At 57.3% G+C, this 23,811-nt stretch overlaps 1 protein-coding gene across 3 annotated transcripts; it reads left to right on the forward strand.

The window, feature by feature from the left end:
- Positions 1-251: 251 nt before the first annotated feature.
- CLK3 (CDC like kinase 3) lies at positions 252-22,046 on the forward strand. Of its 3 annotated transcripts, none has more exons than XM_007446680.1 (13): positions 252-300; positions 11,390-11,541; positions 12,245-12,461; positions 14,337-14,433; positions 14,711-14,777; positions 17,086-17,202; positions 17,864-18,030; positions 19,288-19,382; positions 19,474-19,603; positions 19,859-19,941; positions 20,510-20,589; positions 20,784-20,874; positions 21,548-22,046. In XM_007446680.1, exons 2-13 carry the CDS (start codon positions 11,390-11,392, stop codon positions 21,722-21,724), a joined length of 1,473 nt encoding a protein of 490 aa, XP_007446742.1. In that variant the 5' UTR covers positions 252-300; the 3' UTR covers positions 21,725-22,046. The 3 variants fall into 3 exon arrangements, with proteins under 3 accessions (XP_007446742.1, XP_007446743.1, XP_007446741.1); XM_007446681.1 differs by lacking the exon at positions 252-300 and adding an exon at positions 7,264-7,430 and having other exon boundaries at positions 21,548-22,041; XM_007446679.1 differs by lacking the exon at positions 252-300 and adding an exon at positions 7,401-7,473 and having other exon boundaries at positions 21,548-22,043.
- Positions 22,047-23,811: the final 1,765 nt, after the last annotated feature.

Consider the following 23,811-nt stretch of genomic DNA (forward strand, 5'->3'; position numbering starts at 1 on the left):
AAGAGATTCATTGGCATGCAGGAGGAAGGACAGGGCGGTGGGGAAGAGAACGGGGAGGGAGAGGAAAGGGGTGGACAGAATGCACCAACCTGGGGAGGTCAGGCTTCATTCTGCTTCTGAAATCTCTGTAGTTCTTCCTCTGAATTTCAGAGCAACTGCTACCTGGTGCCAGCATGCCTTCCAGTACTCAGCCACCTTCTCATGAAGCCTGGAATGTGATTCTTTCTCCTCCAGCTCTTTCCCAAGGGGCACTGGTACCTCGTGGACCTTGAATGTGCTACTAGAAATGGGGTGGTCTGGGCACAGCATGGACCTCAGATCACCCACACCTTTTTTCATACATTTTCAATGATTCCTTTCCAAGTTGCATGGGTGTCCTCACTATGTCCTGATGGCAGGGATGGGGACTGGGACAGAGGACGCTCCTTCACGGCTCCCTGTACACATAAAACCCTCTGTCCTGAGCACTTCCACTCCCAAGCATCCTGACTTGAGCTCAGCAGCTAAGGTTATCTCACCTCCCCTGAGCCTGGCCCTGGGCCAGCAGGAGGGGCTCAGCCACGTGTCGGGGAGACAGGACTTGTTGAAGCTGACATATTTCCCACATGCTCCCATAAATGAGCCAGAATGTGACAACCAGGAGTGTTGATACCTGGGGAAGGGAGTCTGGCCTTGGCCACATGATTTAGGGATTGGGGTTCTGGGCTCCTCTCCTTTACCGGCTGTGACAGAGGCTGGCCCACTTCCTGCCCACAGGCCATCTCACCCAGTGTGAGAAAGGGACCGCCCCCCCCCAGCCCAGCTTGAGCACTGAGGGGTGGGCCCGAGCAGCCATTTACCAGGCCTCCTGGCCCAGGGCTGCCCTCAGCGCTGCTAGCAGCACCGACTTCTCCCCAAGCAGCTAGACACGCTCTGCCTCCAGGGCCTGCACGTGGTACTCCAACACTATCTTTTCCCCTTGCAGCTGCCACAGCTGCTCCAAGCAGGACCCTAGCTGCTGGTGGCTCTGGCCCAGCTCTTCTGAGTCTCTTGTTCACCTGTGAAGACCCCGCTCCATCCTGAGTCATGGCTCAGCCTCCCCTAGCTGGGATCTGTCTGCTTGAGCTAGCCCGTGGGTCTTTACCCACGCAGCTCCCTCCTCCCGAGTTCCTGACCTCCGCATCATCTGAGAGTCAACCCTTCCAGGAGCCCTTCTCTGACCACCCCAGCCCACAGAGGCTTCTCAGAACTCCAGGCTTCAACTCTGGACCAAATGATTTGAGGCTGGACAGTCCCTGGCTTCCCACCAGCAGAGGGTGCTGTTTTGGTGGACAAGGATGTGAACTGTGCTCACTGGAGTTGGGCTGTGTGGGGGCCCTGCTCCAAGCTGTCCCTCCTGGTCGTTCTCTTTTCCATGGTGTCCTTAGGGCCACTCAACCTCAGAATCCCCCAAGGACAGGGCCCAGGTTCCCCTGCTTCTCTGCTCCCTGGCACAGGTGGGCATAGCCTGGCTCATTTGGTACCCTGGGTTCCCTGCAGGGCTGACCATTTCCCTGTCTTGACCCACCTGGGTGAGCATCAGCAGCCGTTCCTGCAGGAAGGTTGTATCCTGAGCCTGTGCAGGGGTCTCAGCTACCGCCATCGAGAATCCATCTGGGCCCTGAAGTGCCTGGGCCCTGTTGCCATCCCAACTCTGCTCCTGGCCTTGCAGGCCTGGTACCAGCATCTCCTGCAGGTACACTCAGTCTAGGGGGCTCCTCCTAATCTTCAGACCACACTGTTATGACCCTGAACAAGCTTTTCCCTACCATCCGACTGTTTTCCCATCTGAACTGTGAGAGGAGTCAGCTGGATGATCGCAGGGTCTTCCCAAATGTTTGGAAGAGGGGCGTCCCTCTTGGGCGGAACAGAAGCCCCTGCACTGGCCTCCTTCCCCAGCTACTGCTCCGAGAATGAAGACCTGGGAATGAAGTATAGGGAGGGCCGAATGCGCGGGAGGGCCAGTGTTCAGGGCCCTGCCATGCACGCACGTGGATGGGGGGCTCTGGTCATCCCCACCTCAGGGGGCCCCAGGCTGAGCTCTGGGCCAAGAGACTGTCGGCCCATCTGGTCCAAACACTGCTGGGCCTTTTCCACTTCTGTCTGCAGTAAGTAGCAGGATCATGGGGGCAGAAGGGACTGTCTGCCCGTCCTCTGCCACTCTGCCCCTCCCCCATCTCTAAGCACCCTCACTTGTCTTCTGCGTCCTGGTCTGGCCTCCTCCACTCCTTCTGTCTCTGGGATCCCCACAGCCTCTCCTGCTCCAGGCGGGCCACAGAGCATTCCACCTGCTGGGGGGAGGGCTGAAGGCAGCACAAGCCCCTGGAGAGGGCTGGCCCAGCCTCATGACACACATCCCCCACCCCCGGCAGGGCAGCGTCTGCAGCCCCTGATAAAGCAGGCTCACTCCACAAGGCCCTGCCTGCTCCACCAGCTGTGATAAGCCCAGCTGGGGGCCCAGCATGGACCTGGAGCTGCACAGCTGTTATCATTACTGGCTCCAGATGTGAAACCCTCCACCTCCAGCTGGACACAAGACACATCACCTTCTCCAGCCCAGCTCCTGATGGCTTTGGAGCTCCAGCAAGAGTACAGGGGCTAGGACTTCCCTGGTGGCGCAGTGGTTAAGAATCCTGCCAATGCAGGGGACACAGGTTCGAGCCCTGGTCCGGGAAGATCCCACATGCCGTGGAGTAACTAAGCCCATGCGCCACAACTACTGAAGCCCGTGTGCCTAGAGCCCGTGCTCTGCAGCAAGAGAAGCCACCGCAGTGAGAAGTCGGCGCGCTGCAACGAAGAGTAGCCCCTGCTCGCCGCAACTAGAGAAAGCCCACCGGTGGCAACAAAGACCCAACACAGCCAAAAATAAATAAATATATTTTTAAAAAACAAACAAACAAAAGAGTACAGGGGCTGCTGCTGTGGAATGCTGGAGAGTGGGCAGGCATGTCAACTGGGTTCCCAGGGTCCTCCCTGGCGGGTAGGGAGCAGTGGCTCTAGGAGGGTCAGCTGTGGGCTGAGACCACCAGGTCACATAAAGGCTTAGGTATCTAGGCCATCACAGGGTGGCACTGTCCACACTCACGTGCGGCAGGGATGCTGGGTACCTCCCCTAGAAGCCTCAGTGTGCATAACCCTCCCTCCCTCCCTGGGGACTGAAGCTTCACCAGGGGTGATTGGGCTTCTGAGGAAACTCTTCTGTCCACTGAGCTAAAACCAGCCACCTCCTTCCCTCTTATTCTACCTGGGAGGGGAAGGGCAGAGGTTCCCTTGTCCTTCCTTTGCCTCTATCCACTGCTCCCAGCCACACCAGGCAATGCACTGCACACCTCCAGGGGGTGCCATTCACAGAGATGACACTTTCAACATGGTAGCCCTGTTGGGGACTCACGGGGAGAGGACCAGAGCCTCACTTTCTGCTTCGGAGCCAGCAGCTCACACCGGGTCCTGCCGAGTCCCAGCCTGCGTTCCTGCTTCTGCAGCACCTGTGCTTGCTCAGACAGGGCCTGCAGGGCTGCCCGCAGGCGGCCAGCCAGCTCAGCCCACTGCTACCTGCTCTCTGCCAGCCACAACCGCAGGTTCTTCTCTGACCACTCCCAGTCTCCCTCAGAGGCCCTGTCAGAGCACCTGCCAGGAAAAAAGCAGTCAGGCTTCGGCCCAGGCCCCAGGGACTGCCATGCCCAGCTTCCCCACACTCACCTGCATCCTTCAGTGGGGCTCAGTGGGTGAGCACAGTCCAGTAGCTAGGGGTGATGGGAGTGCTGGGAACAGCAGGCAGCACCAGGCGTCAGGCCTGTGGGGCTCTGACTCAGTGGGTCCTGACAGCAGGATAGAGGGGAGACCCTGGAGCTGGGGCACACCTGCCCTCCCAGAGCACCAGCCTCTGAGGCCTCACCTCAGATGTGGAAACAGGCCCTGGGGCTGAGTGGGGACTTAAACCCTTCAACCCCAAACTTTCGCCCAGGATTCTCCCTGGTGATTCGGATTTCAAATAAACACCAGCCTCAATCTCGCTAAACAGTTCTAAGTTCCAACAGATTCCATGATCTGTGGGTGCTATGGACCAGCGACTTGCTGAACAAACACGGATTCATTTGATCCTCCCGGGTTTGGGGTGGGGGGACTGAAGCTCAGAGGGGAAATCAGTTGCCCCGAGTCACGCAGGTAGTCAGTCCACTGCAAACTGGGCCCACATTCCTCCATCCTGCTGCTCTCCTTCCCAGTGTGGGAGCCTAGAAATGGCCAGGGCCAGGGAACATCTGGGGAGACACTGTATTTTAGCTCTGACGTAGGGGGTCAGAAGCCCTCAAATCACGTCACTGCTCCAGTACCTCTCTGGCTTTCAGAGCTTCAGCTGTAAGGTGGGGACACTGACCCATAACTGACCTGCCTACTCCTCACATTCCCAGACCCGTCCCTGCTCAGGATTGTAGCACCACCCACCAGGCCCTCTCCCTTCTGGACACCTTGACTCTCTCCTCTCCCCTGACTCCAGGCTCAGGTTACTGTAGCTCCCTCCTGAGCTGTCTCCCTCCATTTCACCAACACACAAGGCCTCTCCAAAATGGACCATGAGGACCAGTCCCTGCCCCCCTCCTTCCACACCCTGCATAGCACCCACAATTTCACACTGGCTGGGTGCTCTGTCTTTCCCACTTAGAGGCAGGGGCTCGCTATGGGCAGCCCCCAGCCCTTACTGAGACCCTGAGCTTGCCTGGCTTGGTTTGCGGGGGGCGCTCATGGTCTACTGGAGTGGGGAGTGGTACAGGTCAGGCTGTTGAGCTTGTGGAGCCAGCGCAGAGGGAAGCACAGCCACCAAGTGCCGTGGCAGCAGAGAGAAGGGAGTCTGACCCTTCCTTGGGGTTCCCGGAAAGGCTTTCCAGGGTGACGACCCTTGGGCTAAGGCCTGAAGGTGAATTAACTGCCCTGGAAAGGGCAAAGATGGATGTGGCAGATAGAAAAGAGCAAGGGCAGGAGGACAAGGAGGGAATCAGAGAAGGTGGGGCCTGGGGGGGAGAGGTGAGCTGAGCCAAGAGCACAGGGTGGCAAAAGGGAGATCAAGGGGGCCATAGTTGCTGTGGGGCTCAGGTGGCTGGTGGCAGGGCACAGGGCAGAGGCATCTCCTTGGTGTCCTCAACCAGCACAGAAAAGACTTGGCGGGCACACGGGTTGAGGCCCAGAGAAAGAGCCTGGACCTGAGGGGCGGAGGGTGTGAGCAAACCTTCTCTGAAGGTGGTCCAGGCCCTTGACCTCCCCAGCCACCAGTTGCCAAGGTCTCAACCATCCAGCACTGGAGGAATGAAGGAGGTGGGGTGGGGTGAACTGGGGGTGGGGGAATTATCCATACTTCACTTTTCTCAAGTGCCTCTCTTTCTTCTAGGTGTGAGTTCTTTTAGGAACAAAGAGACAAAAGAATGAGGCTCTAAGGTAGAATTTCAGGTAGGACAGCCGCTGGACTGAAGATTTTAGAGGGGGAGCTGGGAGATGGCGCCTATCCTACTTCTAAAAAAGAAAGCTCTGCTTCTTTACTGGGAGGCGGGGACTCCTGTGTTCTCGATGGTGGGAGGGCTAGCGGGAAGAGGGCCCGATTTACCCCCTCAGAGCCTGGTGCCCAGGTCAGGGCTAGGGACAGGAGCCTCTCTGAGCTCCTCCACCCTCAGCTGCTGACGCGATCGCGGCTTCCAGGAGCCATGGAAACTGCGGGCAACACCAAGCGGTGGGGGGAGACACCAGAGTCCTCCCACCTCTTCTGAGTGGATGAAACCCTTAGATGAAACTCTGCTGGTACGGCTGCGGGCCATAGGCCAAGCTTTGGGGCCCAGGAAAGAATGGCAACTCAGAAGCTCCCACCCTTGAGGCAGGAGCCTAAAGGGGCGGGATCTAGGGGCACAGACAGCAGGGCTCTTGGTCATCAACTCCACGCTAGAAGCGGCTGCTGAATTTCTATACTGGGGTGGAATGGATGCACTTGGTTGGAAGGGGACCGGGAGCCGGTTTTGAGGCTGCAGTAGTGCAGCAAGCATCGTTTTTACCTAACTTTTGTTGTTTACTTCCGGTAGGGGTGGTGGAACTAACGGAGATTTGGGGGAAACCAAGCACCCGCTCAAGCCACGCCGTCAGACCCCAGTTTAAGGGGGAGCCAGAGGCTAGAGACTGGAGAGCCCTCCCTAACTCCCGAGGGGGCGGCTCCGCTCCGACAGCGCCTGGGTGACTGGGAGGTGACGACTCGCAACAGGGGCGTGCCCAGCCTCACTGGGGAGGGGCCGGGGGCGGGGACGGGGAAAGGGACGGCTGGCGGCCAGGCCTCGCGGTACTGTCCCGGGGAGGGGTGGGGTCTGGAGGGATGCTCTGTCCCCGGCGTGGCGCGGGGGCAGTTAGAGGACGCTCCCACCCGCTTTGCTGAGCGACGCCAACTAGAGCCCGGGGGCGGGGAGTGTGGGAACCTCACAAACAGTGAAGTCTTCCAAAGGACCCGACCTCGGTTTTCTCATCTGGAAACAGGGCCTCGTTATTCCGCTCTGACCACGCGCGGGGCAAGTAGGTGGGCGGGGCTTTGGTGAGCCCACGCTCGCGGCCCGGGCAAAGGGGTCGCCGAGTGACTCCGGGGAGAAATGGCAGCCGGGTCAGCCCGCGGCGGGGCACAGGGCTTTTGTTTGGCGGGGGTTTACAAACTGAGAAACAATGCTGCTCCGCTTAGTGCCGTCCTCCAAGGATGCTCAAGGAAAAGGAGACACCCCCCCCCCTTTCTTCCAGACCCCATCCCTCCAGAGGCCCCGCCTACGTGACTCTCCGGTATCTTCTCAGAAACTGCTGTGCACCTACGGCTTGCCGCCACGGCTTAAAAAAACCTCCACACAAAGAGAAGAAGGTCTCATTTGCTTCTTCCACATAACTGGGAGTCGGGACAGCCTTCCCGAGCCTTCCGTGATCTTTAGCGCCCTCCTGGGCCCCGGAGCCAGGCGGGCATCAAGGCCCGCCAGGTTTTCACTGGGGCGACAGCGAAACAATGCCCTCCTCCCGGCACGCAAGAAGGAACAGGCAGGAACAGGCGGGGTTGGGGCTCCACCTTTGGGTTTCCGGCGCCGTCGGCCGGGGACGCCCCCGTCGCGTCTTTGGGGCCTACGTGCGACGCGACACGGGGGGGAGGCGGGCCGCGACCGGGGACTTCCTCTCGGCCCTCCCGGAACCAGGCTCCGCAGCTGCCTCACCGACCTGCGCTGAGAAGGCGGGTCCTCCAGAGCCTTCGAGTCGAAGGCTAGAGCGGCCTGGCCGCCGAGCCGGGTCGAGCCCGGCCTGGCGACGGCTGCGTCACGCGAGGGGCGGGGCTGCCACGGGCGGAGGCCGGAGCCGGAAGCGGAAGAGGCGCTCGGAGCGGGGAGTGGGGCCTAGCTGCAGCCGGAGCCTGGGAGACGGTGAGTATGGGGTCCGGGGCCGCGACGGGAGCGGTGGCGGGCGGTGAGTCGGAGGGGTGGGCGCGCTGGGTGTGGATCCTAAGGCTCCCGGTTCGGTCTCGGGCTACTCTCTTCCGTTTTCTTCTCGGTCTACTTCAGGCCGCGGACCCGACCTCTCACCCCTGACCCGTCGCTTCTCCCCCAGAGGGCGGTCACCGCAGACCCCGACCTCTCGATCCCGCGTGTCGGAGTCCGAGCCTAAGAGGCCTCTGAGGCCCCTGCAGGGATCCTGTTTGGGCCCTGCACCTGCCCGCGGAATGGGGTCGGGGTCCTACCTAGGATAGCCTGGAGGGGTTTTCAGACCCCTCCCCTACTCCCGGCTCGAGGCTTAGTTCACACACTCCTCTTCCCCGCGCGGCTTGGAGTTTGATTATGGCCCAAGCTGGCCTTCCCCTCCCCTCCCCCTCCCCCCCCCCCAGGTCTCCCCTCGCCTCCGCTGGCGGGGGGTCCGGGGGGCGGGGGCTTGGGTGCTGTGGCCCTACTCCCGGCTCGAGGCTTAGTTCACACACTCCTCTTCCCCGCGCGGCTTGGAGTTTGATTATGGCCCAAGCTGGCCTTCCCCTCCCCTCCCCCTCCCCCTCCCCCAGGTCTCCCCTCGCCTCCACTGGCGGCGGTCACGGGGGACGGGGCTCTGAGATCTCTGGAGAGGCGTCAGGGGGGTACGCGGGCGAGGGCCTCAGGCCCCCTGCGTGTTTTGTTGTGATGCTGGATCCGCTCCAGCCCGGAGGAAGGGTCCGGCCAAGCTGACAGTACAGATGCCCGGGCTGCTCCTCGGTCCGGGAATCTCTGTGCTTTAGTTCCGGGTGCGGGTGTCCTGGTGTGGAGCTGGGGTGGGAATCGCCTGAGCCAGGGCTCCGTCGAGGCGGAGTTGGCGGCCTTCCAGCTTCCCTCCTCCATGCCCTTGAAAAGGAGGAGCGTTTCACCCGATGGTGGCGGCTTGCAAGGTGGCAGGTTTGAGGTTGCAGCGGTGGGGCAGCGTCAGCCAAAAATAACTATGGGGCGCTGGGGTGGCTGGAATCCGGGAGGGCAGCCACTGACCTGGCTGGCTGCTCTTCTTGTCAGCCCAGTTCTCTGGCCAGGACCAGCAAGTGAGAAGACGACTAGGCCCGTGCTCAGAGAAAAGCTGGCATCCTCCGCCTGGTTTCCTTCACCTTACCTTTTTCTTCATTGTGCAGAGGCAGAGCCTTCCAGAGCATATCTTAACAACCTATTTTCTGAGGTCTCAGAGAATCGGAGATAATTGATGAGAAATGGGCCTTAGAGCCCTAGCTGGGAAGATAATGAGGAGCATCTGGTATTCCCAATATTTCACTTGCCTAGAATGTGTTAAAGGAGAAGTTATATCCTCTATGATTGCTTTGTGTGTGATGTCTTATATAGCTTTCATACTTATCATCTCCTTTGCCAAGTTGGCTGGGAGGTTGTGTCATCTCCATTTTCCAGGTATGGTAACCAAGGCCCAGTGTATAAGGTCACGAGGCCAGTAAGGCAGCCCTGGGATTTCGTTCAGGGTTTTCTATCCGGATCTCTCTCTCCTCTGGTCCCTTGGAAGGGACTTAAAAATGTCCTTAATGCCCTTAGGGCATTTAACACAGACCCCGAGTTGTTACCTGGAACCTTTTTTTTTTTTTTTTTTTTTTTTTATTGAGATATAATTTACAAACAATAAAGTGGACTCATTTTAAGCACAAAGTTCAGTCAGTTCTGATGAAAGCATACACCCCTGTAACCACTACCACAATCAAGATCTACATTTCCATCACCCAAAAGCGTTTCCTCATCACCGTTATGGCCTCTCCCGTTGCGGAGCACAGGCTCCAGACGCGCAGGCTCAGTGGCCATGGTCACGGGCCCAGCCGCTCCATGGCATGTGGGATCTTCCCGGACTGGGGCACGAACCCGTGTCCCCTGCATCGGCAGATGGACTCTCAACCACTGCGCCACCAGGGAAGCCCCCTGGAACCTTTTTAATGTTGCTAATGAAAAGCTGCCTTCAGTACCTCTTGTGGGCCCAGACCTGTGCTAGGCCTTTGACCTAAAGACCTGTGCTAGGCCTTTGACCTAAAGGCATGTACTAGGCATGTTACTTAAAGGAGTGATATAATTTAATCTGCACAGAGTCCTGTAAGAGATTATTATCCCCTTATTGCAAGAGGAAATTGAAGGTTAGACTTGTTTAATAACTTGCCTAAAGGCACAAGCTAGAAGTGACAGTGCCAGGATTCAGATTGACATCTGAAGCTGTGCTCTTTCCACCTGCATGAGCATATATAAGAATCTAGGTCCCAGGAGAGAGTCTTTGGCCTGCTGTAGACTAAACCATGTCTTCCAGGTCTGGTGCTTTGCCCAGTGAGGATGGGCAGGGCCTTTGTCCTGGCCATTGGAGCATCTTCCTTGTCACTTACTGAGATGTGAGATACTGCCTTCATTCCATCGCTTAGGCACCTGACCCAGCCATAATTGCAGGGAAGCAGTGAAATATTAGTCAAAACAGAACAGCTCTTGAGGAGCTGTTACAGAGTATTTATCTCCAAGGGTTGCTGTGGCCTGGGCTTCCAGGTAGAGGGCAGAAGACAGCTGCTAGCGGGGAGATTGAGGGCAGTGACTTTCTCAGGATTGCAGATAAGCTCCCAAGGGTTTTGTCAGATATGCCTCACTGACCTGCTCGTTTAAGGAGAGCCATTCCATTCTGTTCTCCTCCAGACAGACCCTTCTTATAAGATGAGACAGCCTCAGTGGATTTGTCCAAAATGTGCTTGATCAGGCAAGCCCAGGACTGACCACCATTGGTTGGCTATGGCCAAGTGAAGGGTTGGGAGGAAGGCTGGCTACGGTCTCTGGCCCAGCCCTCCTGTGGAGGCAGTGTCAGGGTTTGGGGTTTGGGTGGAACAGGGAGCTGGCCTCACATAGCCATCTTTCTCAGCTGATGGCTGATCCAACCTGGCAATTTTCTGTGGTGGGTGTAAGTCCCTACTGAACCAGGAATAGTGAGGTGGGGCCCTTTTGGCCTGCCTCCCTGAGCCCAAAGCCTGCCAGTCAGCCAGCCTTCTGCCTTCTCCTGAGATGGGCACAGAAGAGGATACTGGAGCAGGGAATCTAGAAGAGGGCACGGTAATGGTACTGTTGGAGGTGAGGCACTGCCTGGCATGGCACCAGTGGCAGGTGGTCTGCGGGTGCTAAATAGGCCTCGGGCAAGTGACTTGGTTGCTCTGAAGACCCTGGCATCTTTACAGATACTAGGACTGACTGTAGACCAACAAGGGCTGGATAGACCCCCATGTCTGCTTGGCCAGACCCTCAGGTAGGCTAGGGAATGTTTGTGGGACCCTCTTTGTCCAAGGGCTGGTATTCTCGATTCTGCTTGTGGCTCCTCACACTGATTTGTGGTCCTTGAGCAGAGTACAGTTCAGGGCCTCAGCCAGGCAACTTGGCTTCTCAAACTCGAGGGCCTTCACCCCTTGCTCCTGTGTATTGGCTCCCTGCCAGCAGCCTTTTGACTCTGGCCTCTGGCTCGACAGCACAGGCACTTCATAGGACCCTACAGACAGGCAGGAGGGAATTGAGCACAGGAGGCTCCCTTTCTACTTGGCCTTGGTCTCCTGTGATGGTGCTCACCAGCCCCTCCCTGCATTCTGCCTCAGCACCTGTCCTGGCTCTCCAGGTTCCCTGAGTGCTCAGGCCACCAGGCCAATGATGCTGTGCTGGGGAGGCAGCTGCTTGTTTGTTCTCTGGTGGAGAAGGGTGTTACCCATTGTCTGCTGTTTGACTATTGTGACCTCAGAGTTCTTCACTTCATAAACCCCTGGGAGGGGCTGCCCCCAAACAGAACAATGGGCCTCTTCTTCAGGAGCGCCTAGGCTGCCCGGGCAGCCCTGTGGCTGGCTGCGTGTTTAGCAGGGCTTTTATGTCTCATGGCCTAGATGCATCACTGTAAGCGATACCGCTCCCCTGAGCCAGACCCGTACCTGAGCTACCGATGGAAGAGGAGGAGGTCTTACAGTCGGGAGCATGAAGGGAGACTGCGATACCCCTCTCGAAGGGAGCCTCCGCCCCGGAGATCTCGGTCTAGAAGGTGAGAGGGAACTAGGTCGGAAGAAAGGATTCTTTCCCACTTCCGGGCTAGGGAGACAACCTGGAGGCTTGTGGCAGCCCAGGGCCTCTTCAGGTGACTGCCACCTCTGCCCGGCTGCACATTGATCCCTGCCCTGTCCTCTTCAGGCTCTTCCCCTGATCCACCTGCAATTCCCCTGCATTCCCTGGCCTCAGTTCGCCACCATCCATGCCACCCCTTCTTTCTCTGTCCTTGAGTCTTCCTTCTCCTGACACATTCCCCCGTTTTCTAGGCCAGCATCTCCCCTGCTAACCTCTGAGCCTTCCTCATTTTGGATTGGGAACATAACCTCAGCCCTTTCCAGATATTGGTCCTTGGTCTTATCTCAGTCCCCAGACCAAAATAACAGTCTCTGCAGGCCACAGAGAGCTCTGGGATGGGGGACCCTCAGAGGTTCTCCACCATGCTCACCTTTCCCAGTGCTCTGCCTCCTGTGGCTCTGGAAGGGTGCTGTCAGGAACTGAGGTTCTGGAGGTTGGATTTCACGCACACGTGCCCTCCCCCCCCGCCACCGCACTTCCCCTAGGACTCTGGACGCCTCTGCTCCCACAGGCTACCCTTGTGAGCCCTTTGCAGGGGCCCCACCACATGAGTCTTGATTAGTAGCAGGAGCCCGGTTGGTGGGAGGAAGCTCTGACCAGTGTCCCTATCCTGGTCTTGGCAGCCATGACCGCCTGCCCTACCAGAGGAGATACCGGGAGCACCGTGACAGTGACACATACCGGTGTGAAGAGCGGAGCCCATCCTTTGGAGAGGACTACTATGGACCTTCACGTTGCCATCATCGTCGGCGGTCACGGGAAAGGGAGCCATACCGGACCCGCAAGCATGCCCACCACTGCCACAAACGCCGCACCAGGTCTTGTAGCAGCGCCTCCTCGGTGAGTGGTGGCCAGAGTGTGCTGGCTGGGGCTTAAAGGCCTCGTCTCTTTCTAGCCTTCTCTCAGGCTGGCTGGTCTGGGTGAGTACTGCCAGCCCTGCGCACGTGCATTTGGTGTGCCTGCATGTGTGTGTGTATGTGTTGTCTGGTCCAGGTGCAGGGCTGGGCAGGGGCCCGGCTCCTCTATCTTCTGGCCCATGGGCAGTGGCAACTTAGGGGCTCTGGTTCCGGCGCTGGCTGGTCCCCAGCCTGTCTGTGTCTCCACACCACTCCAGGACAGGCCACATGCGCAAGTAGCCAGAGACACTTCTTCAGAATCCTTAATAGGGTTGCTGGTACGTGGTCTGGGGCTGTATGGCCTGGTCCTCCCCACCCAGAGATTGCCCCCCCACACACAGCTGAGTGCTCCGACTGGTATGGACTGCATTCACCTCTGCAGTCTCTTCTCCACGCCCCTCACCAAAGGCCCGGAGGCTGGAGTGCCCACGGGTAGGGGAGGGCCCGTCAATTAGCTTGGACTGGGACCTTCTCTCTGACCTCCAGTCAGGTCCTCTGCAGCCTAGCCTCTTCACGTGAGGGGCAGTCAAGGCAAGGGGGATGAGCTGCCTGTGTGGTGGGGCATGTGAAGAAATGGCAGAAAGGCCCGCAGCTCCAGGCCTTGTCCAGCTGCAGGCCACATGCCCAGAGCAGGGCCTGGAAACATCCTTAATGTGAAGGGTTGTACAGAAGGGTCTCTGCTGAGACCAGGAAACCACACTGTGCTCAGACCTCTGGGAAGGAAGGCCAGTTGTGTATCTCTGAGGGTATATGCTGTCTTCTCTTCCCCAGCTCTCTTCGCTCCCTCACTCGCTCCCGGCCGTGAGGCCCCTGAGGAGTAGTGGTGCAACAGTGGAGGGGGGCCAGGCGTCTTCTCTGCCGAGCTTTCCCGTGGTTCTTTGAGTGGCCACGGGTTGAGGTTGACTGGGCACCCGGCATGGCCCGGTGGCCTCTCTGCACACTGCCACAGGATGGTAGTGCAGGTCTGTGGCTCTGCTTCTTCTCTTTTTGGTACCCTCTGTCGTCATGAGGCTCAGGATGGGCCGGGCCTGGCCTGTGAGTAGCATAGATGCCAAGGCCAGGGCAGGAGCTGGCTTGGGGCCTGTGTGGGCCATCGTGGTGGTAGGCCTTGGAGAGTCGACTGGCCCAGAGGATCCAGGGCTCCTTCCCTGCTCGAGGCTGGTGGCACAAGGGCTGCTGACGGAAGGCCGTTTCTGCTGGTGATGTTAATTAAGTCTGGCCACGGATGCCGTCTAGGGACAGGTGGCAGCTGTCGGGCGTGTGCAGGACTGCGTGGGCGAACAGAGGCAGGCAAGGACAGGCTGGGCATTCTGCAGCTGAAGCCAGCCAGAGTGGCCTCTGACCATTCTGGATGATCGGACCCAGGCTGGGCCAGCCATCTTCTTGCGCCGTTCTCACTGCGTCTCCACCCTGGCCGAAGCCATCACGGGAGGGCCCGGGAGGGGGAGACTCAGTGGAGGAGGGAGTCAGGTCTGTGACTCTCTACACGGCAGCCCCTCAGCAGCAGAGGCTGGTTGTCTTTCTGAGCATTTGTGGCGCCCTTCTCTTAGATAATGTCCGAGTTTTCTTTACATACCTGTAGCTGTTTTTACTTTTCTGTTTTTGAAGTCAGTTTGTGTCTTGACGTGTCCCTTGCAATATCCCTATCGTTATATATGCTGTGTGCCTTATGAAATGCTGGGATCTGGAAAATCCAATCAACCAACCCACCGGCTCCTCACCGTCTCCACCTCTGCCTTTGACTGACACCTCAATCTGTCAATCGGAACCGCCTACCATGCGATTGGTCGGATGGCGTTTCGGGGGGCGGTGCATGCAGAGAAGCCAACAGAGCAGTAAGCGCAGCAGCCGGAGTGTGGAAGATGACAAGGAGGGCCACCTGGTGTGCCGGATCGGCGATTGGCTCCAAGAGCGATGTACAGCCACCTTTCGTAAAACTTTACCTCTCTACTTTCTATCCCCCTTGTTAGACGAGACCTCTCCTGCCTGGAGGGGCCTCTAGTGCGCGTGGCGCCTTAGCGGGGCCACCAGTAATTGCCTGAATGACACAGACACTAGCAACTTCCGTTTTTAAGAGTGTAGCAGTGAGAGAGAAACCTTTTTTGTTTTTGAGAATTTGAATGCTGTGAACTTGCAGGAGCTGCCGATCCTCTGTCCTCCGTATCCTCATGCCCTGTTTCTTTTCTCTCCTAGATGAGATCGTGGGGAACCTGGGTGAAGGCACCTTTGGCAAGGTGGTGGAGTGCTTGGACCATGCCAGGTGAGCCATCTTCCTGGGAAGAGTTGGCCTGAGGTTCTTGAAGGTGGTGGCAGAGCTTAACGTCTTTCTTTTTGAAGGGTAACACCAAAGCAGGGTTCTGACCTGTGCATATTGGGGTTGTGCTGATCCCCTGAAATAGGGAGAAATTCTTGGGATTCCATAGGCATGTGGCATCTCTGCCCAAGAACTGCTGGTCAGTGAATGGCGCTGTCCCAGTTTCCCCACTTCCCCAGGACTGTGGTTGCGGATATCAGAACAGGGCAAGGCCCTGGCTCCTCCGTGGTCTGGATCTGCTTCCTGTGATCTCTTAGGGTCTGGGCCTGGCAGGGGGTTGAGAGTACTGCTGAGCCCGACTCAAGCATGAGCCCTCACCCTCTGGAGGTCTGCCTGAGAGGCCGTGCAGGCCCCCACTGAGAGAAGACCCTGGGCTTTCTCACCAGGCAGGCTGCTGCTTTCTCCAGTGTAGCTGGGGTTGGGCCCCTTTGAGTGTGCCGAGGTAGAGCAAGGGTGCACCCGTGTGTGTAGGGGTGCTCCTGGGGGTACCTTGCTCCCTTCTAGACTGAGCAGTGAAAAACATTTCTGTCCCCTTGCCATTTCTCAAGACCAGAAGCCTTGCCTCCTCTACCTTAGGCTGGGAGACTACCTCCTGGGAGCCCACTGCCTTCCCGCCTTAATGGCCCTCTCTTTGGTTTGGCGCTTTGACCAGAAAGTGCTTGTGTCCTTGCTGTCTCATTTGAGCCACATGCTGCCCGTATGTGACTTGCGCTACTTTAGAGATGAAGAAACACGCTTGGGGTCTGAATGTATCGCCCAGCTGTTGAATGGAGGAGCCGGGTACCGCTGTGCTCGATTCAGAGGGTTGCTTGGAGAGGACAGTTAGGCCCAGCAGCCCAGCCAGCCATGTGGCCCCAGTTTAAGGTAGTGCTTATCACTGAGGAAGCCTCCCTGGGCGCCCAGTTCCCATTTAAACACCCTTCAGACCCCGTGTGGCCCAAGAGGTTAGGGCCAGGACCAGTGGGCATAGGGACATGTAGACTATACAGTGACGAGAGAGAGGTGTGGCAGATCTGAGAGCTGTGCCACATGGGGGCTCTCTGGGCTGTGTCACTCTGAGTACCTAGATGGAAAGTGAGCCTTTGAAGTCACTAATGGGTAGGCACAGGGCTTAGGGGACCTATAGGGAGTCCAGAGGGAGTTGGCCAGTGGGCTTGTTGTGAGGAGGCAGAATTCAGCTCAGCAAAAGGAAGGGCCGTCCAAGCCTGGCAGTAGTTGTGTGGAAGTGACGAGCTCCCTGTGTCGAGGGTCGGAATGCCCTTGAGGGATCCTGTTCTAGAAGGCTGGAGTGGTGGTCTTTCCTCTGAGGTCCTCTTCCCCGCCCTGAAAATCTGGGAAAATGGGATAGGGAGAGAAAAGCAGGGTGTTCTATAGAAGATGCCTCTGCCCTGGGGCCTGTAAACCTTTCCTCAGGCACCAAGGCCAGCTTCCCAGAGGCTTCGAGGCCACACCATTGTGGGCCAGTGCTTATCACTCTAGTTTCCCCCTGAGCATCTGAACTGTGGCTTTTCCTTCCTGACAGCAGTTGGGCCTAGCAGGCTAACCTCAGCAGATATTCTCTGCTGAGATTCTGCAAGTGGCCTACAGGGCTGGTGCTGGGGGTAAGGGTGGGAGGTGTGGAGCAGGAATTATTAAAATCCTCATGGACACTGAACAAAGGTTCCTGGCAGTCAGTGGTCTCTGATAAATGTTGTGGCTGGTAGGCAGGCAGGTGGGGCCAGGGTGGTGTGCTAAAGGGATTGGCCCTGGGGTTCCCAGGGAGAGGAGCCTGCTGCCGGGACCCTTACCCTCTTGCCAGGCCCTCACTCCATCCTGGAATCCCAGGAGGAGCAGTTTGCCCAGACTTGTAGATGTGCTCTGGAAGGTCAGGAGGTGCCGCAGAGGGTTCTGAGTGGGACCGCCTGGCCAGGATCAACGGACTGGCCTACAGGTTGGGTTACTGAGTGAGCTCTAGGGCTGGCGCTGGTCAGCAGGATAGGGCTCTACTCCTCTGCCTATGTCCCCGGGAGCTGGCAGTGGCTGAGATCATAAAAGCCTAAGACTGGCACGGATGCCAACAGCAACTTGTTGTTATGAGGGTAGAAGACTAGTGTTACAAGGGGTAGGCTGGGCATCAAGAATCTGCTGCCTTCAGGGCAGGCCCTGTTCCTGGAGTCCTGAGTAGTGTTTGCCAGGAGTTGCTGGGTTGGGGCAGCGGGTGGGGGGAGGGCTGCACAGCTTCTCATGAGAAATTCTGCTTCCTTCCCTGGTCCAGAGGGAAGTCTCAGGTTGCCCTGAAGATCATCCGCAACGTGGGCAAGTACCGGGAGGCCGCCCGGCTAGAAATCAATGTTCTCAAAAAAATCAAGGAGAAGGACAAAGAGAACAAGTTGTGAGTGTCGGCAAGGAATGGGAGGGAAGCTTCCTAGGGGGCAGTGTCCACTCCAGCCCCAACTGCCTGGGCCCAATGGGGCCGGGGCTGAGCAGTGCCCTTTCACCTGGTTGGCACTGTGCCTTCTGCCGACAGCCAGAGCCAGGGGAGTTTGGCAAGTGAGTCTTGCTGGAAGGAACCTTTGGATTTCAGTCTAGGCTCCACCACAACCAGTTCTGTGTTCTGAGGCGGGCCTCCCCGCCCTGAGTTTGTGAATTGGGGGCTTCATTGGGTTGTGGTGGGCATTAGACAAGATACAAACCCAAAGCTGTTTGGGGCTCTCGTGTAGTCAGAGATATCCAAAGGAGAGCCACCTTTGGCACACAGACACTGAGCATTCCCCCTCCAAGCACTGCGCTGAGCCCTGCAGGATCTCAGGAAGCTCAGCTGAGGGAGTGGAAAAAAGCAATGCTTGTTCTGTGGAGTGTACTGGTGTTACTCCACCTCGTTCTCTGAGATGCAGGGATTGTGCCCATAATTTTCTTTCTCTATGTGTATCTGCATCCAGCATGGGACCCAGCGGCCTGGGAGGGAGTGGGGACTGGCGTTACCTGAGGGGAGGGGGTGAGGCAGCCAGCCCCCCCAGCACAGACCCTGAGCCCCACCCATCCTTCTCCTCCAGCCTGTGCGTCTTGATGTCTGATTGGTTCAACTTCCATGGTCACATGTGCATCGCCTTTGAGCTCCTGGGCAAGAACACCTTTGAGTTCCTAAAGGAGAATAACTTCCAGCCTTACCCTCTACCACATGTCCGGCACATGGCCTACCAGCTCTGCCACGCCCTTAGGTGTAAGTTTCCGCCCTCAAATGGAGCATGGGTCGGCCACATATCTGCAGCAGAGTCACCTGGTGGTCCTGCTCTCTATCATTCGCTCTAGCACATCGTTAACTATTCTGCTGGGCCAGAGACACCAGGGCCCCTTTGGCTGAAAGGCCTTCAGGTAGGAATCTGTGAGGATGGAGAGGCTGCAGTCCCCTCCAGGGGCCTCCTGAGCTGGGTCTGCCCCCAGGCACTCGGGAAAAATGAAAGAGCTGCTCTAGAATTAGCCCCGTACCACCCCGGTTCCTACTCTCCCGCATAGGATGAAGAGGTCAAAGAGTGACCTGGCTGGTCCCAGCCACAGGTCCTGTCAACATAGACACCCTCTGTCTCACCGTCATTTGCCATCTGTTTGCCAGCCTTTGAGAGCATATCTGGTGGTGCCTGTGCTCAGCACTGCAGGATTGGCAGTGGTTGGAACAGGTCGGGAAGGCTCGTTGGAGAGGAGGTGGATAGACCTAGAGCTAGACGACAGGGTCTGCATCGATGACGGGACAGGGGAGAGTGTTCCAAGCTACGTGAGCACTCAGCGACGGCCCAGAGCCTGGCATGTGCTGCAACTCATTCTGGTGAAGAGAGGGCCCATGTTGGGAGAGATGGGCCACACCATTGTGAGGGTCTTGAGTGCCAGATGGGAAAAGTGATGAGTGGCAGGGTACCACCATCAGTGGGACAGGAGTTGGAGGAAAAAGGCAGACTTCTCCCCGCTCGGGGCTGGGGATGAGGAGAGGCAGGACTGGCTTCATTGTTGTGCTTCGTAGGGGGCCCTGTGCTTGGTTTAATACTCTGCTGCTACCATCTTGAGATTCTTAACTTGTGAATAAGACGACCTGCATTTTCATTTTGCCCTGGGCTTTGCAAATTATGTAGCTGGTGTTGGGGAGAGGGAACCACCCCAAGGCTGATGCCGCAGCTCTGGTGAGAGACAGGTTGAGGAGGCCTGGTCCCCTGCAGACAGGTGGAGGGAGGTTTTATAAATGGAAAAAGTTTCCCCTGCCCCCTCAAGAATCAGAACCTTCCAAGGCCCTAAGCACAGAGAACTCTAGAGAGGGAAGCCAGTACAGAGGCAGTTCAGTCTGCTCCCTTGGCCCACTGCTGAGGTTAGGGGCTGTGAGGGGCTCTGGCAGGCTGGCTTTGGAGGAGGGAGCTGGCCTAGCGCTGGCAGGTGCACCAGAGAGGAAGCCCAGGTTTTCAGTGTCTGCTTCCCTCCTCTCCTGCTTCCCCAGTTCTACATGAGAACCAACTGACCCACACAGACTTGAAGCCAGAGAACATCCTGTTTGTGAATTCTGAGTTTGAAACTCTCTACAATGAGCACAAGGTATTGGTGGGGGGAAAGATTGAGGCCCTGTTCGAGGGGTGTGTTACCCACCAGGACAGACTCGACCTGGCTCACCTTCCTTGCCCTTCAGAGCTGTGAGGAGAAGTCGGTGAAGAACACCAGCATCCGAGTGGCTGACTTTGGCAGTGCTACCTTTGACCACGAGCATCACACGACCATTGTGGCCACCCGTCACTATCGCCCGCCTGAGGTGATCCTGGGTGAGTGACTGTGTAGCTCCCAATACTGATAAAGCGGGCAGTTGTTGGGAGGGTATAAACAGGGAGTGAGGTGCCTGTCCACCACCTGAGGCCAGTGTCCTGAGGCACTATGGCTGTTGACTTGGCCTTATCAAGAAAGAGACTTCTACTGGCTTTGGGGCAGGAGCCTTGCCAGGCAGTGTGGTAGCTGCACTGTGACCTCTAGGCTGGGAGCACAGGGCTGAATCTCATAGCCTGTCCCATCTTGGCTTTCAGAGCTGGGCTGGGCACAGCCCTGCGACGTCTGGAGCATTGGCTGCATTCTCTTTGAGTACTACCGGGGCTTCACACTCTTCCAGGTAAGGCCTCTCCCACATCACCCCACTACCCTAAGCACTGCTACTCTGACAGGCTGCAGAGGCCTAGTGTGGGACTGCTGCCCACCAGTCAGCATGTTGTAAGGTTGTCTCCTGAGGGTTGTCGATGCTCAGGGGAAGGAAGAGGTCAGGGTAGCTGGAACACTCAGGGACTCTTGTGCTCAGCCATCAAGGATGGAGGATTGGGGTGGGAGGCGTGAGCATTCCAGGCAAGGGGCACCGCATGAGTGAGGGCATGGAGATTGGCTGGGGCAGGGCACCTTCTGGGGAGAGAGTGAGGAACGTAGCCAAAAAGAGGTGTGTAGTTATGCAGTGCACCTGAAGGGTCAAGGAGTCTGACCGTGACCCTGAGAGAACAGGCTGGCCTCATCCCTGGTCCCAGGCTCCCACCAGGTCAGAAAGGCTGGGACTGCTACTCCATTGGTGGGTTTGTATCTCCTGGGGCAGGAAGGGAACTTGCCCATCTATTTTGTCTTTTATTCCCTGAGGGACTCTAAGGGGGCAGAGGCTGGCACTGACCCCCACTTGCTGTGTCCCTGACCTTCCACAGACCCACGAAAACCGAGAGCATTTGGTGATGATGGAGAAGATCTTAGGGCCCATCCCATCACACATGATCCACCGTACCAGGTAAGCAGTCCTGGTTGCTCCCGCAGGCCTGGCCTAGGGGCCTTTCCCATCTTGGAGTGACCTGGCAAACCTGTTGCCGAGACCTTCCTGCTGGGTCAGGCCAGGATCCCCCCTGCCTTGCTTTGCTGCCATTCCTCAGGCTGCCACTGTCTTTCCCGTTTTAAGACTTGACCCTTCCTGTCCTTTGTTTTCAGGAAGCAGAAATATTTTTACAAAGGGGGCCTGGTTTGGGATGAGAACAGCTCTGACGGCCGGTATGTGAAGGAGAACTGCAAACCTCTTAAGGTCAGTTTCTGGCTTCCCCCAGCTCAACTTATGCCAAGGAGACCCCAGGCACTGGGCAGACACGCAGCAGAGAGACAGGCCAGGCAGCTACAGGCTGCCTCCTGGTTCCGGCCCTACGGGAGGCTGTGCCTAAGGCTGCTGGGTGCTGGCAGTGGGGCTTCCTGCAAACTGCCCCAGAGGGGCCCTTAGCTCTACCCCTTCCCCACAGGGTGGCTGTGAATGTAATTGGGGAACACACACCAGAAGAGCCAGATGGCAGAGACCGTGCTACTTCCTGCCCCACCTTCTCTCAATTTTGGGAAGAACTAGGCAGGACTGAGGTGAGGGGTAGGGAAGACCTAGGCATGGCCAGGAAGCCTCTGTCAACTGCATTTGGTGCTTGGACAAGTGAATTCCACAGAGGTGATTTCTACCCACCTGTCAGAACTTTGCACGTGGGGGCAGAGTCACCAAGCCAGCAAGACACCCAGTAGCCTGACAAGTTCAGAGCAAACATTATTACAGAGGCACAAAGAGAAAAGAGCTGCTCATTGTCCAGGAGGGGAGAAGTAGTCCTCCAGGGAGGCGTCCCTGCCTCCTCAGCCACGCGGCAGGGCTTCCCAGAGGCAAGGGGACCTGCCGTGGCTGCCCACAACCCTGCCATCACACTGAGACACCTTGTGTCCCTGAGCAGAGTTATATGCTCCAAGACTCTCCGGAGCACGTGCAGCTGTTTGACCTGATGAGACGGATGTTAGAATTTGACCCTGCCCAGCGCATCACATTGGCGGAGGCCCTGCTGCATCCCTTCTTTGCTGGTCTGACCCCTGAGGAGCGGTCTTTACACACCAGCCGCAACCCAAGCAGATGACAGGTGCAGGCCACCACACTGGGAGATGGAGAGCAGAACTGGGCTGCCCGGCCCCTTTTCTCCAAGCTCTACCACCGGCCCCAGGGCCGGCCAGAGCCACCCAATGAACAGTGCAATGTGAAGGAAGGCAGGAGCCTACAGGGGAGGAGACTTGATGCCCAGCTGCCAGAAAGCACAGATTTGACCCAAGCTATTTATATGTTGTAAAGTTATAATAAAGTGTTTCTTACTGTTTGTAACCCCTGGTACCAGTGTGTCCATCTCCAGGCTCCTTGCCTTCTCCCTTCCCCACCTTATTAATAAAGTCTTTCTTAGCAGTTCAGCTTGTGGAGAGCTAAGTGTGAACTGGGCCAGGCACAGAAGGGCTAGCCAGAAGCTCCGGTATCCCTCTGGGCCCAGAAGAGCAGTGGTAGGTCTGCTGAACAGTCCTAAGAGGGGACGGCAGGCCCCTGTAGCTCTCAGCCCCAAGGAATAGAAGGGAAATGGCCCACTGGTTTTACCTATCCTTCCAGCCCTGTCTTTGGCGGGGACTTTAGACTGTTACGTGCCCGATAACTTTAATGAAGCGTGAGAAGCAACGCAGGCTCCTAGGGCTGGGGATGCAGTAATTCACCGCAGCCTGCCGCGCAGTTCACCACAGAGCACAGGACTCCGTCACTCAGCTTTATTTTCGCGCTGGTGTTTGGTTCCCCAAGAGCTGCATGAGTGATCGTCTTGGCCACCTGATGGGGGCTCCCTAGGACTGGGCACTGTGGGCAGGATGCCTCTGAAAAGAGCTGAAGAGAGAAGAATCATGCTTATCTTTACCACCACTGGGGAAGGCCCAGGCTGAGGGCAGGAAGAGGCTCCAGTGCCACCTGGGGAGAAAACAGGGAGAGGCTTGGGCACCAACTCCCAGTGGCCCCTCAACACAAGGCCATCACCCCCAGGGTCACTGTGACTTACTGGAGCAAGCACAGTCTTCTGGGCCAGGGTTCTTCTAGCTCGTTTCTCACTGTACCCAATTAGGAGACCTCATTGCATCAACAGGCAGCCAGAACCTGTTTAATCGTTGCTTACTAAAATGCCTGTAATCCAGCACTGCTCCTCAGATTATGGCCCCGCCTCTAAAGAGAGGGCCCCATTTTGGGAGCTTCTTGGCCCTGAGAGTGAGCAGAGGCTCAGGAAGGATACACAGCACGGGATTCACAGTTGCTGGCCTTCCACTGCTGGAGACAGTTTAACATCTGAGGGAAGATGAGAGGAAAGGAGGGACCAGCCCTCTCTCCCCTGCCTCATCGGCTCCTATGCTCCTATAAGAAAAGTGGTAAGTAGCCTGAAACCCATGGTATCAGGGCCTACCCTGTGTCCATGATCCACCCCCTTAACCAGAGTGGGTGGGCACAGCAGAAGGAAGCCTGAAGCCCTGAAAAAGGCTTTAAAGCACAAGCCTTTTGCAAGGGCCCCTCTCAGGAACTTCAGGGCATGGCTCCTGTTCTACCAGCCTTCAGGGCCTCGGCCTGTGAACATCTGGGGGCTTAGTGCCTTAGGATCTGAGCAGCAGTGTGTTCCTAAGGCTGAGCCCCACCAGCTAGCTCATCCAGAACTAGGCTCATTTTGGCATCTTTGAGACAGGGTGCTGGCCCTGAGCCCACTCATCTAAAGAAAACAATCATAAAGGGTTCAAGGCCCAGACTGTAAAAGCTGGGGTAGAGCCCACATGGGAGGGACGTGCGCCCTGCTCTGGGATCACAGCTGCCAGGGACTATTTCAGGGGAAGGGCAGAGGGGGCAGAAGAGCGTAGGGGGTGTGTGTGCAGGCAAGGAGGGGTGGGGAGTGGTGGCTTAGGACGGAAGCACCAGGGAGCCGCTTCTGGCTCAGCACCAGGCTCCCCCAGGGGCCTCCCCAATACTGAACATTAAAGCTGCACCCTGAGGGGTCTGGCCCCAGACCAGGCAAAGGCTCAGCCCCCAGCTATAGAGTATGGGGTTGGGGGGCACTGCTGGCAAGATGGGCACTGTGGTTCTACAGTAACATAACCTTATACTACCTGTGCTGAAGACAACAGAAAAACAGTAAAAAAAAAAAAAAAAAAAAAAAACCCAAAA

The sequence above is a fragment of the Lipotes vexillifer genome, unplaced genomic scaffold (assembly GCF_000442215.2).
Source record: "Lipotes vexillifer unplaced genomic scaffold, Lipotes_vexillifer_v1.1 scaffold242, whole genome shotgun sequence".
Classification (NCBI taxonomy): domain Eukaryota; kingdom Metazoa; phylum Chordata; class Mammalia; order Artiodactyla; family Lipotidae; genus Lipotes; species Lipotes vexillifer.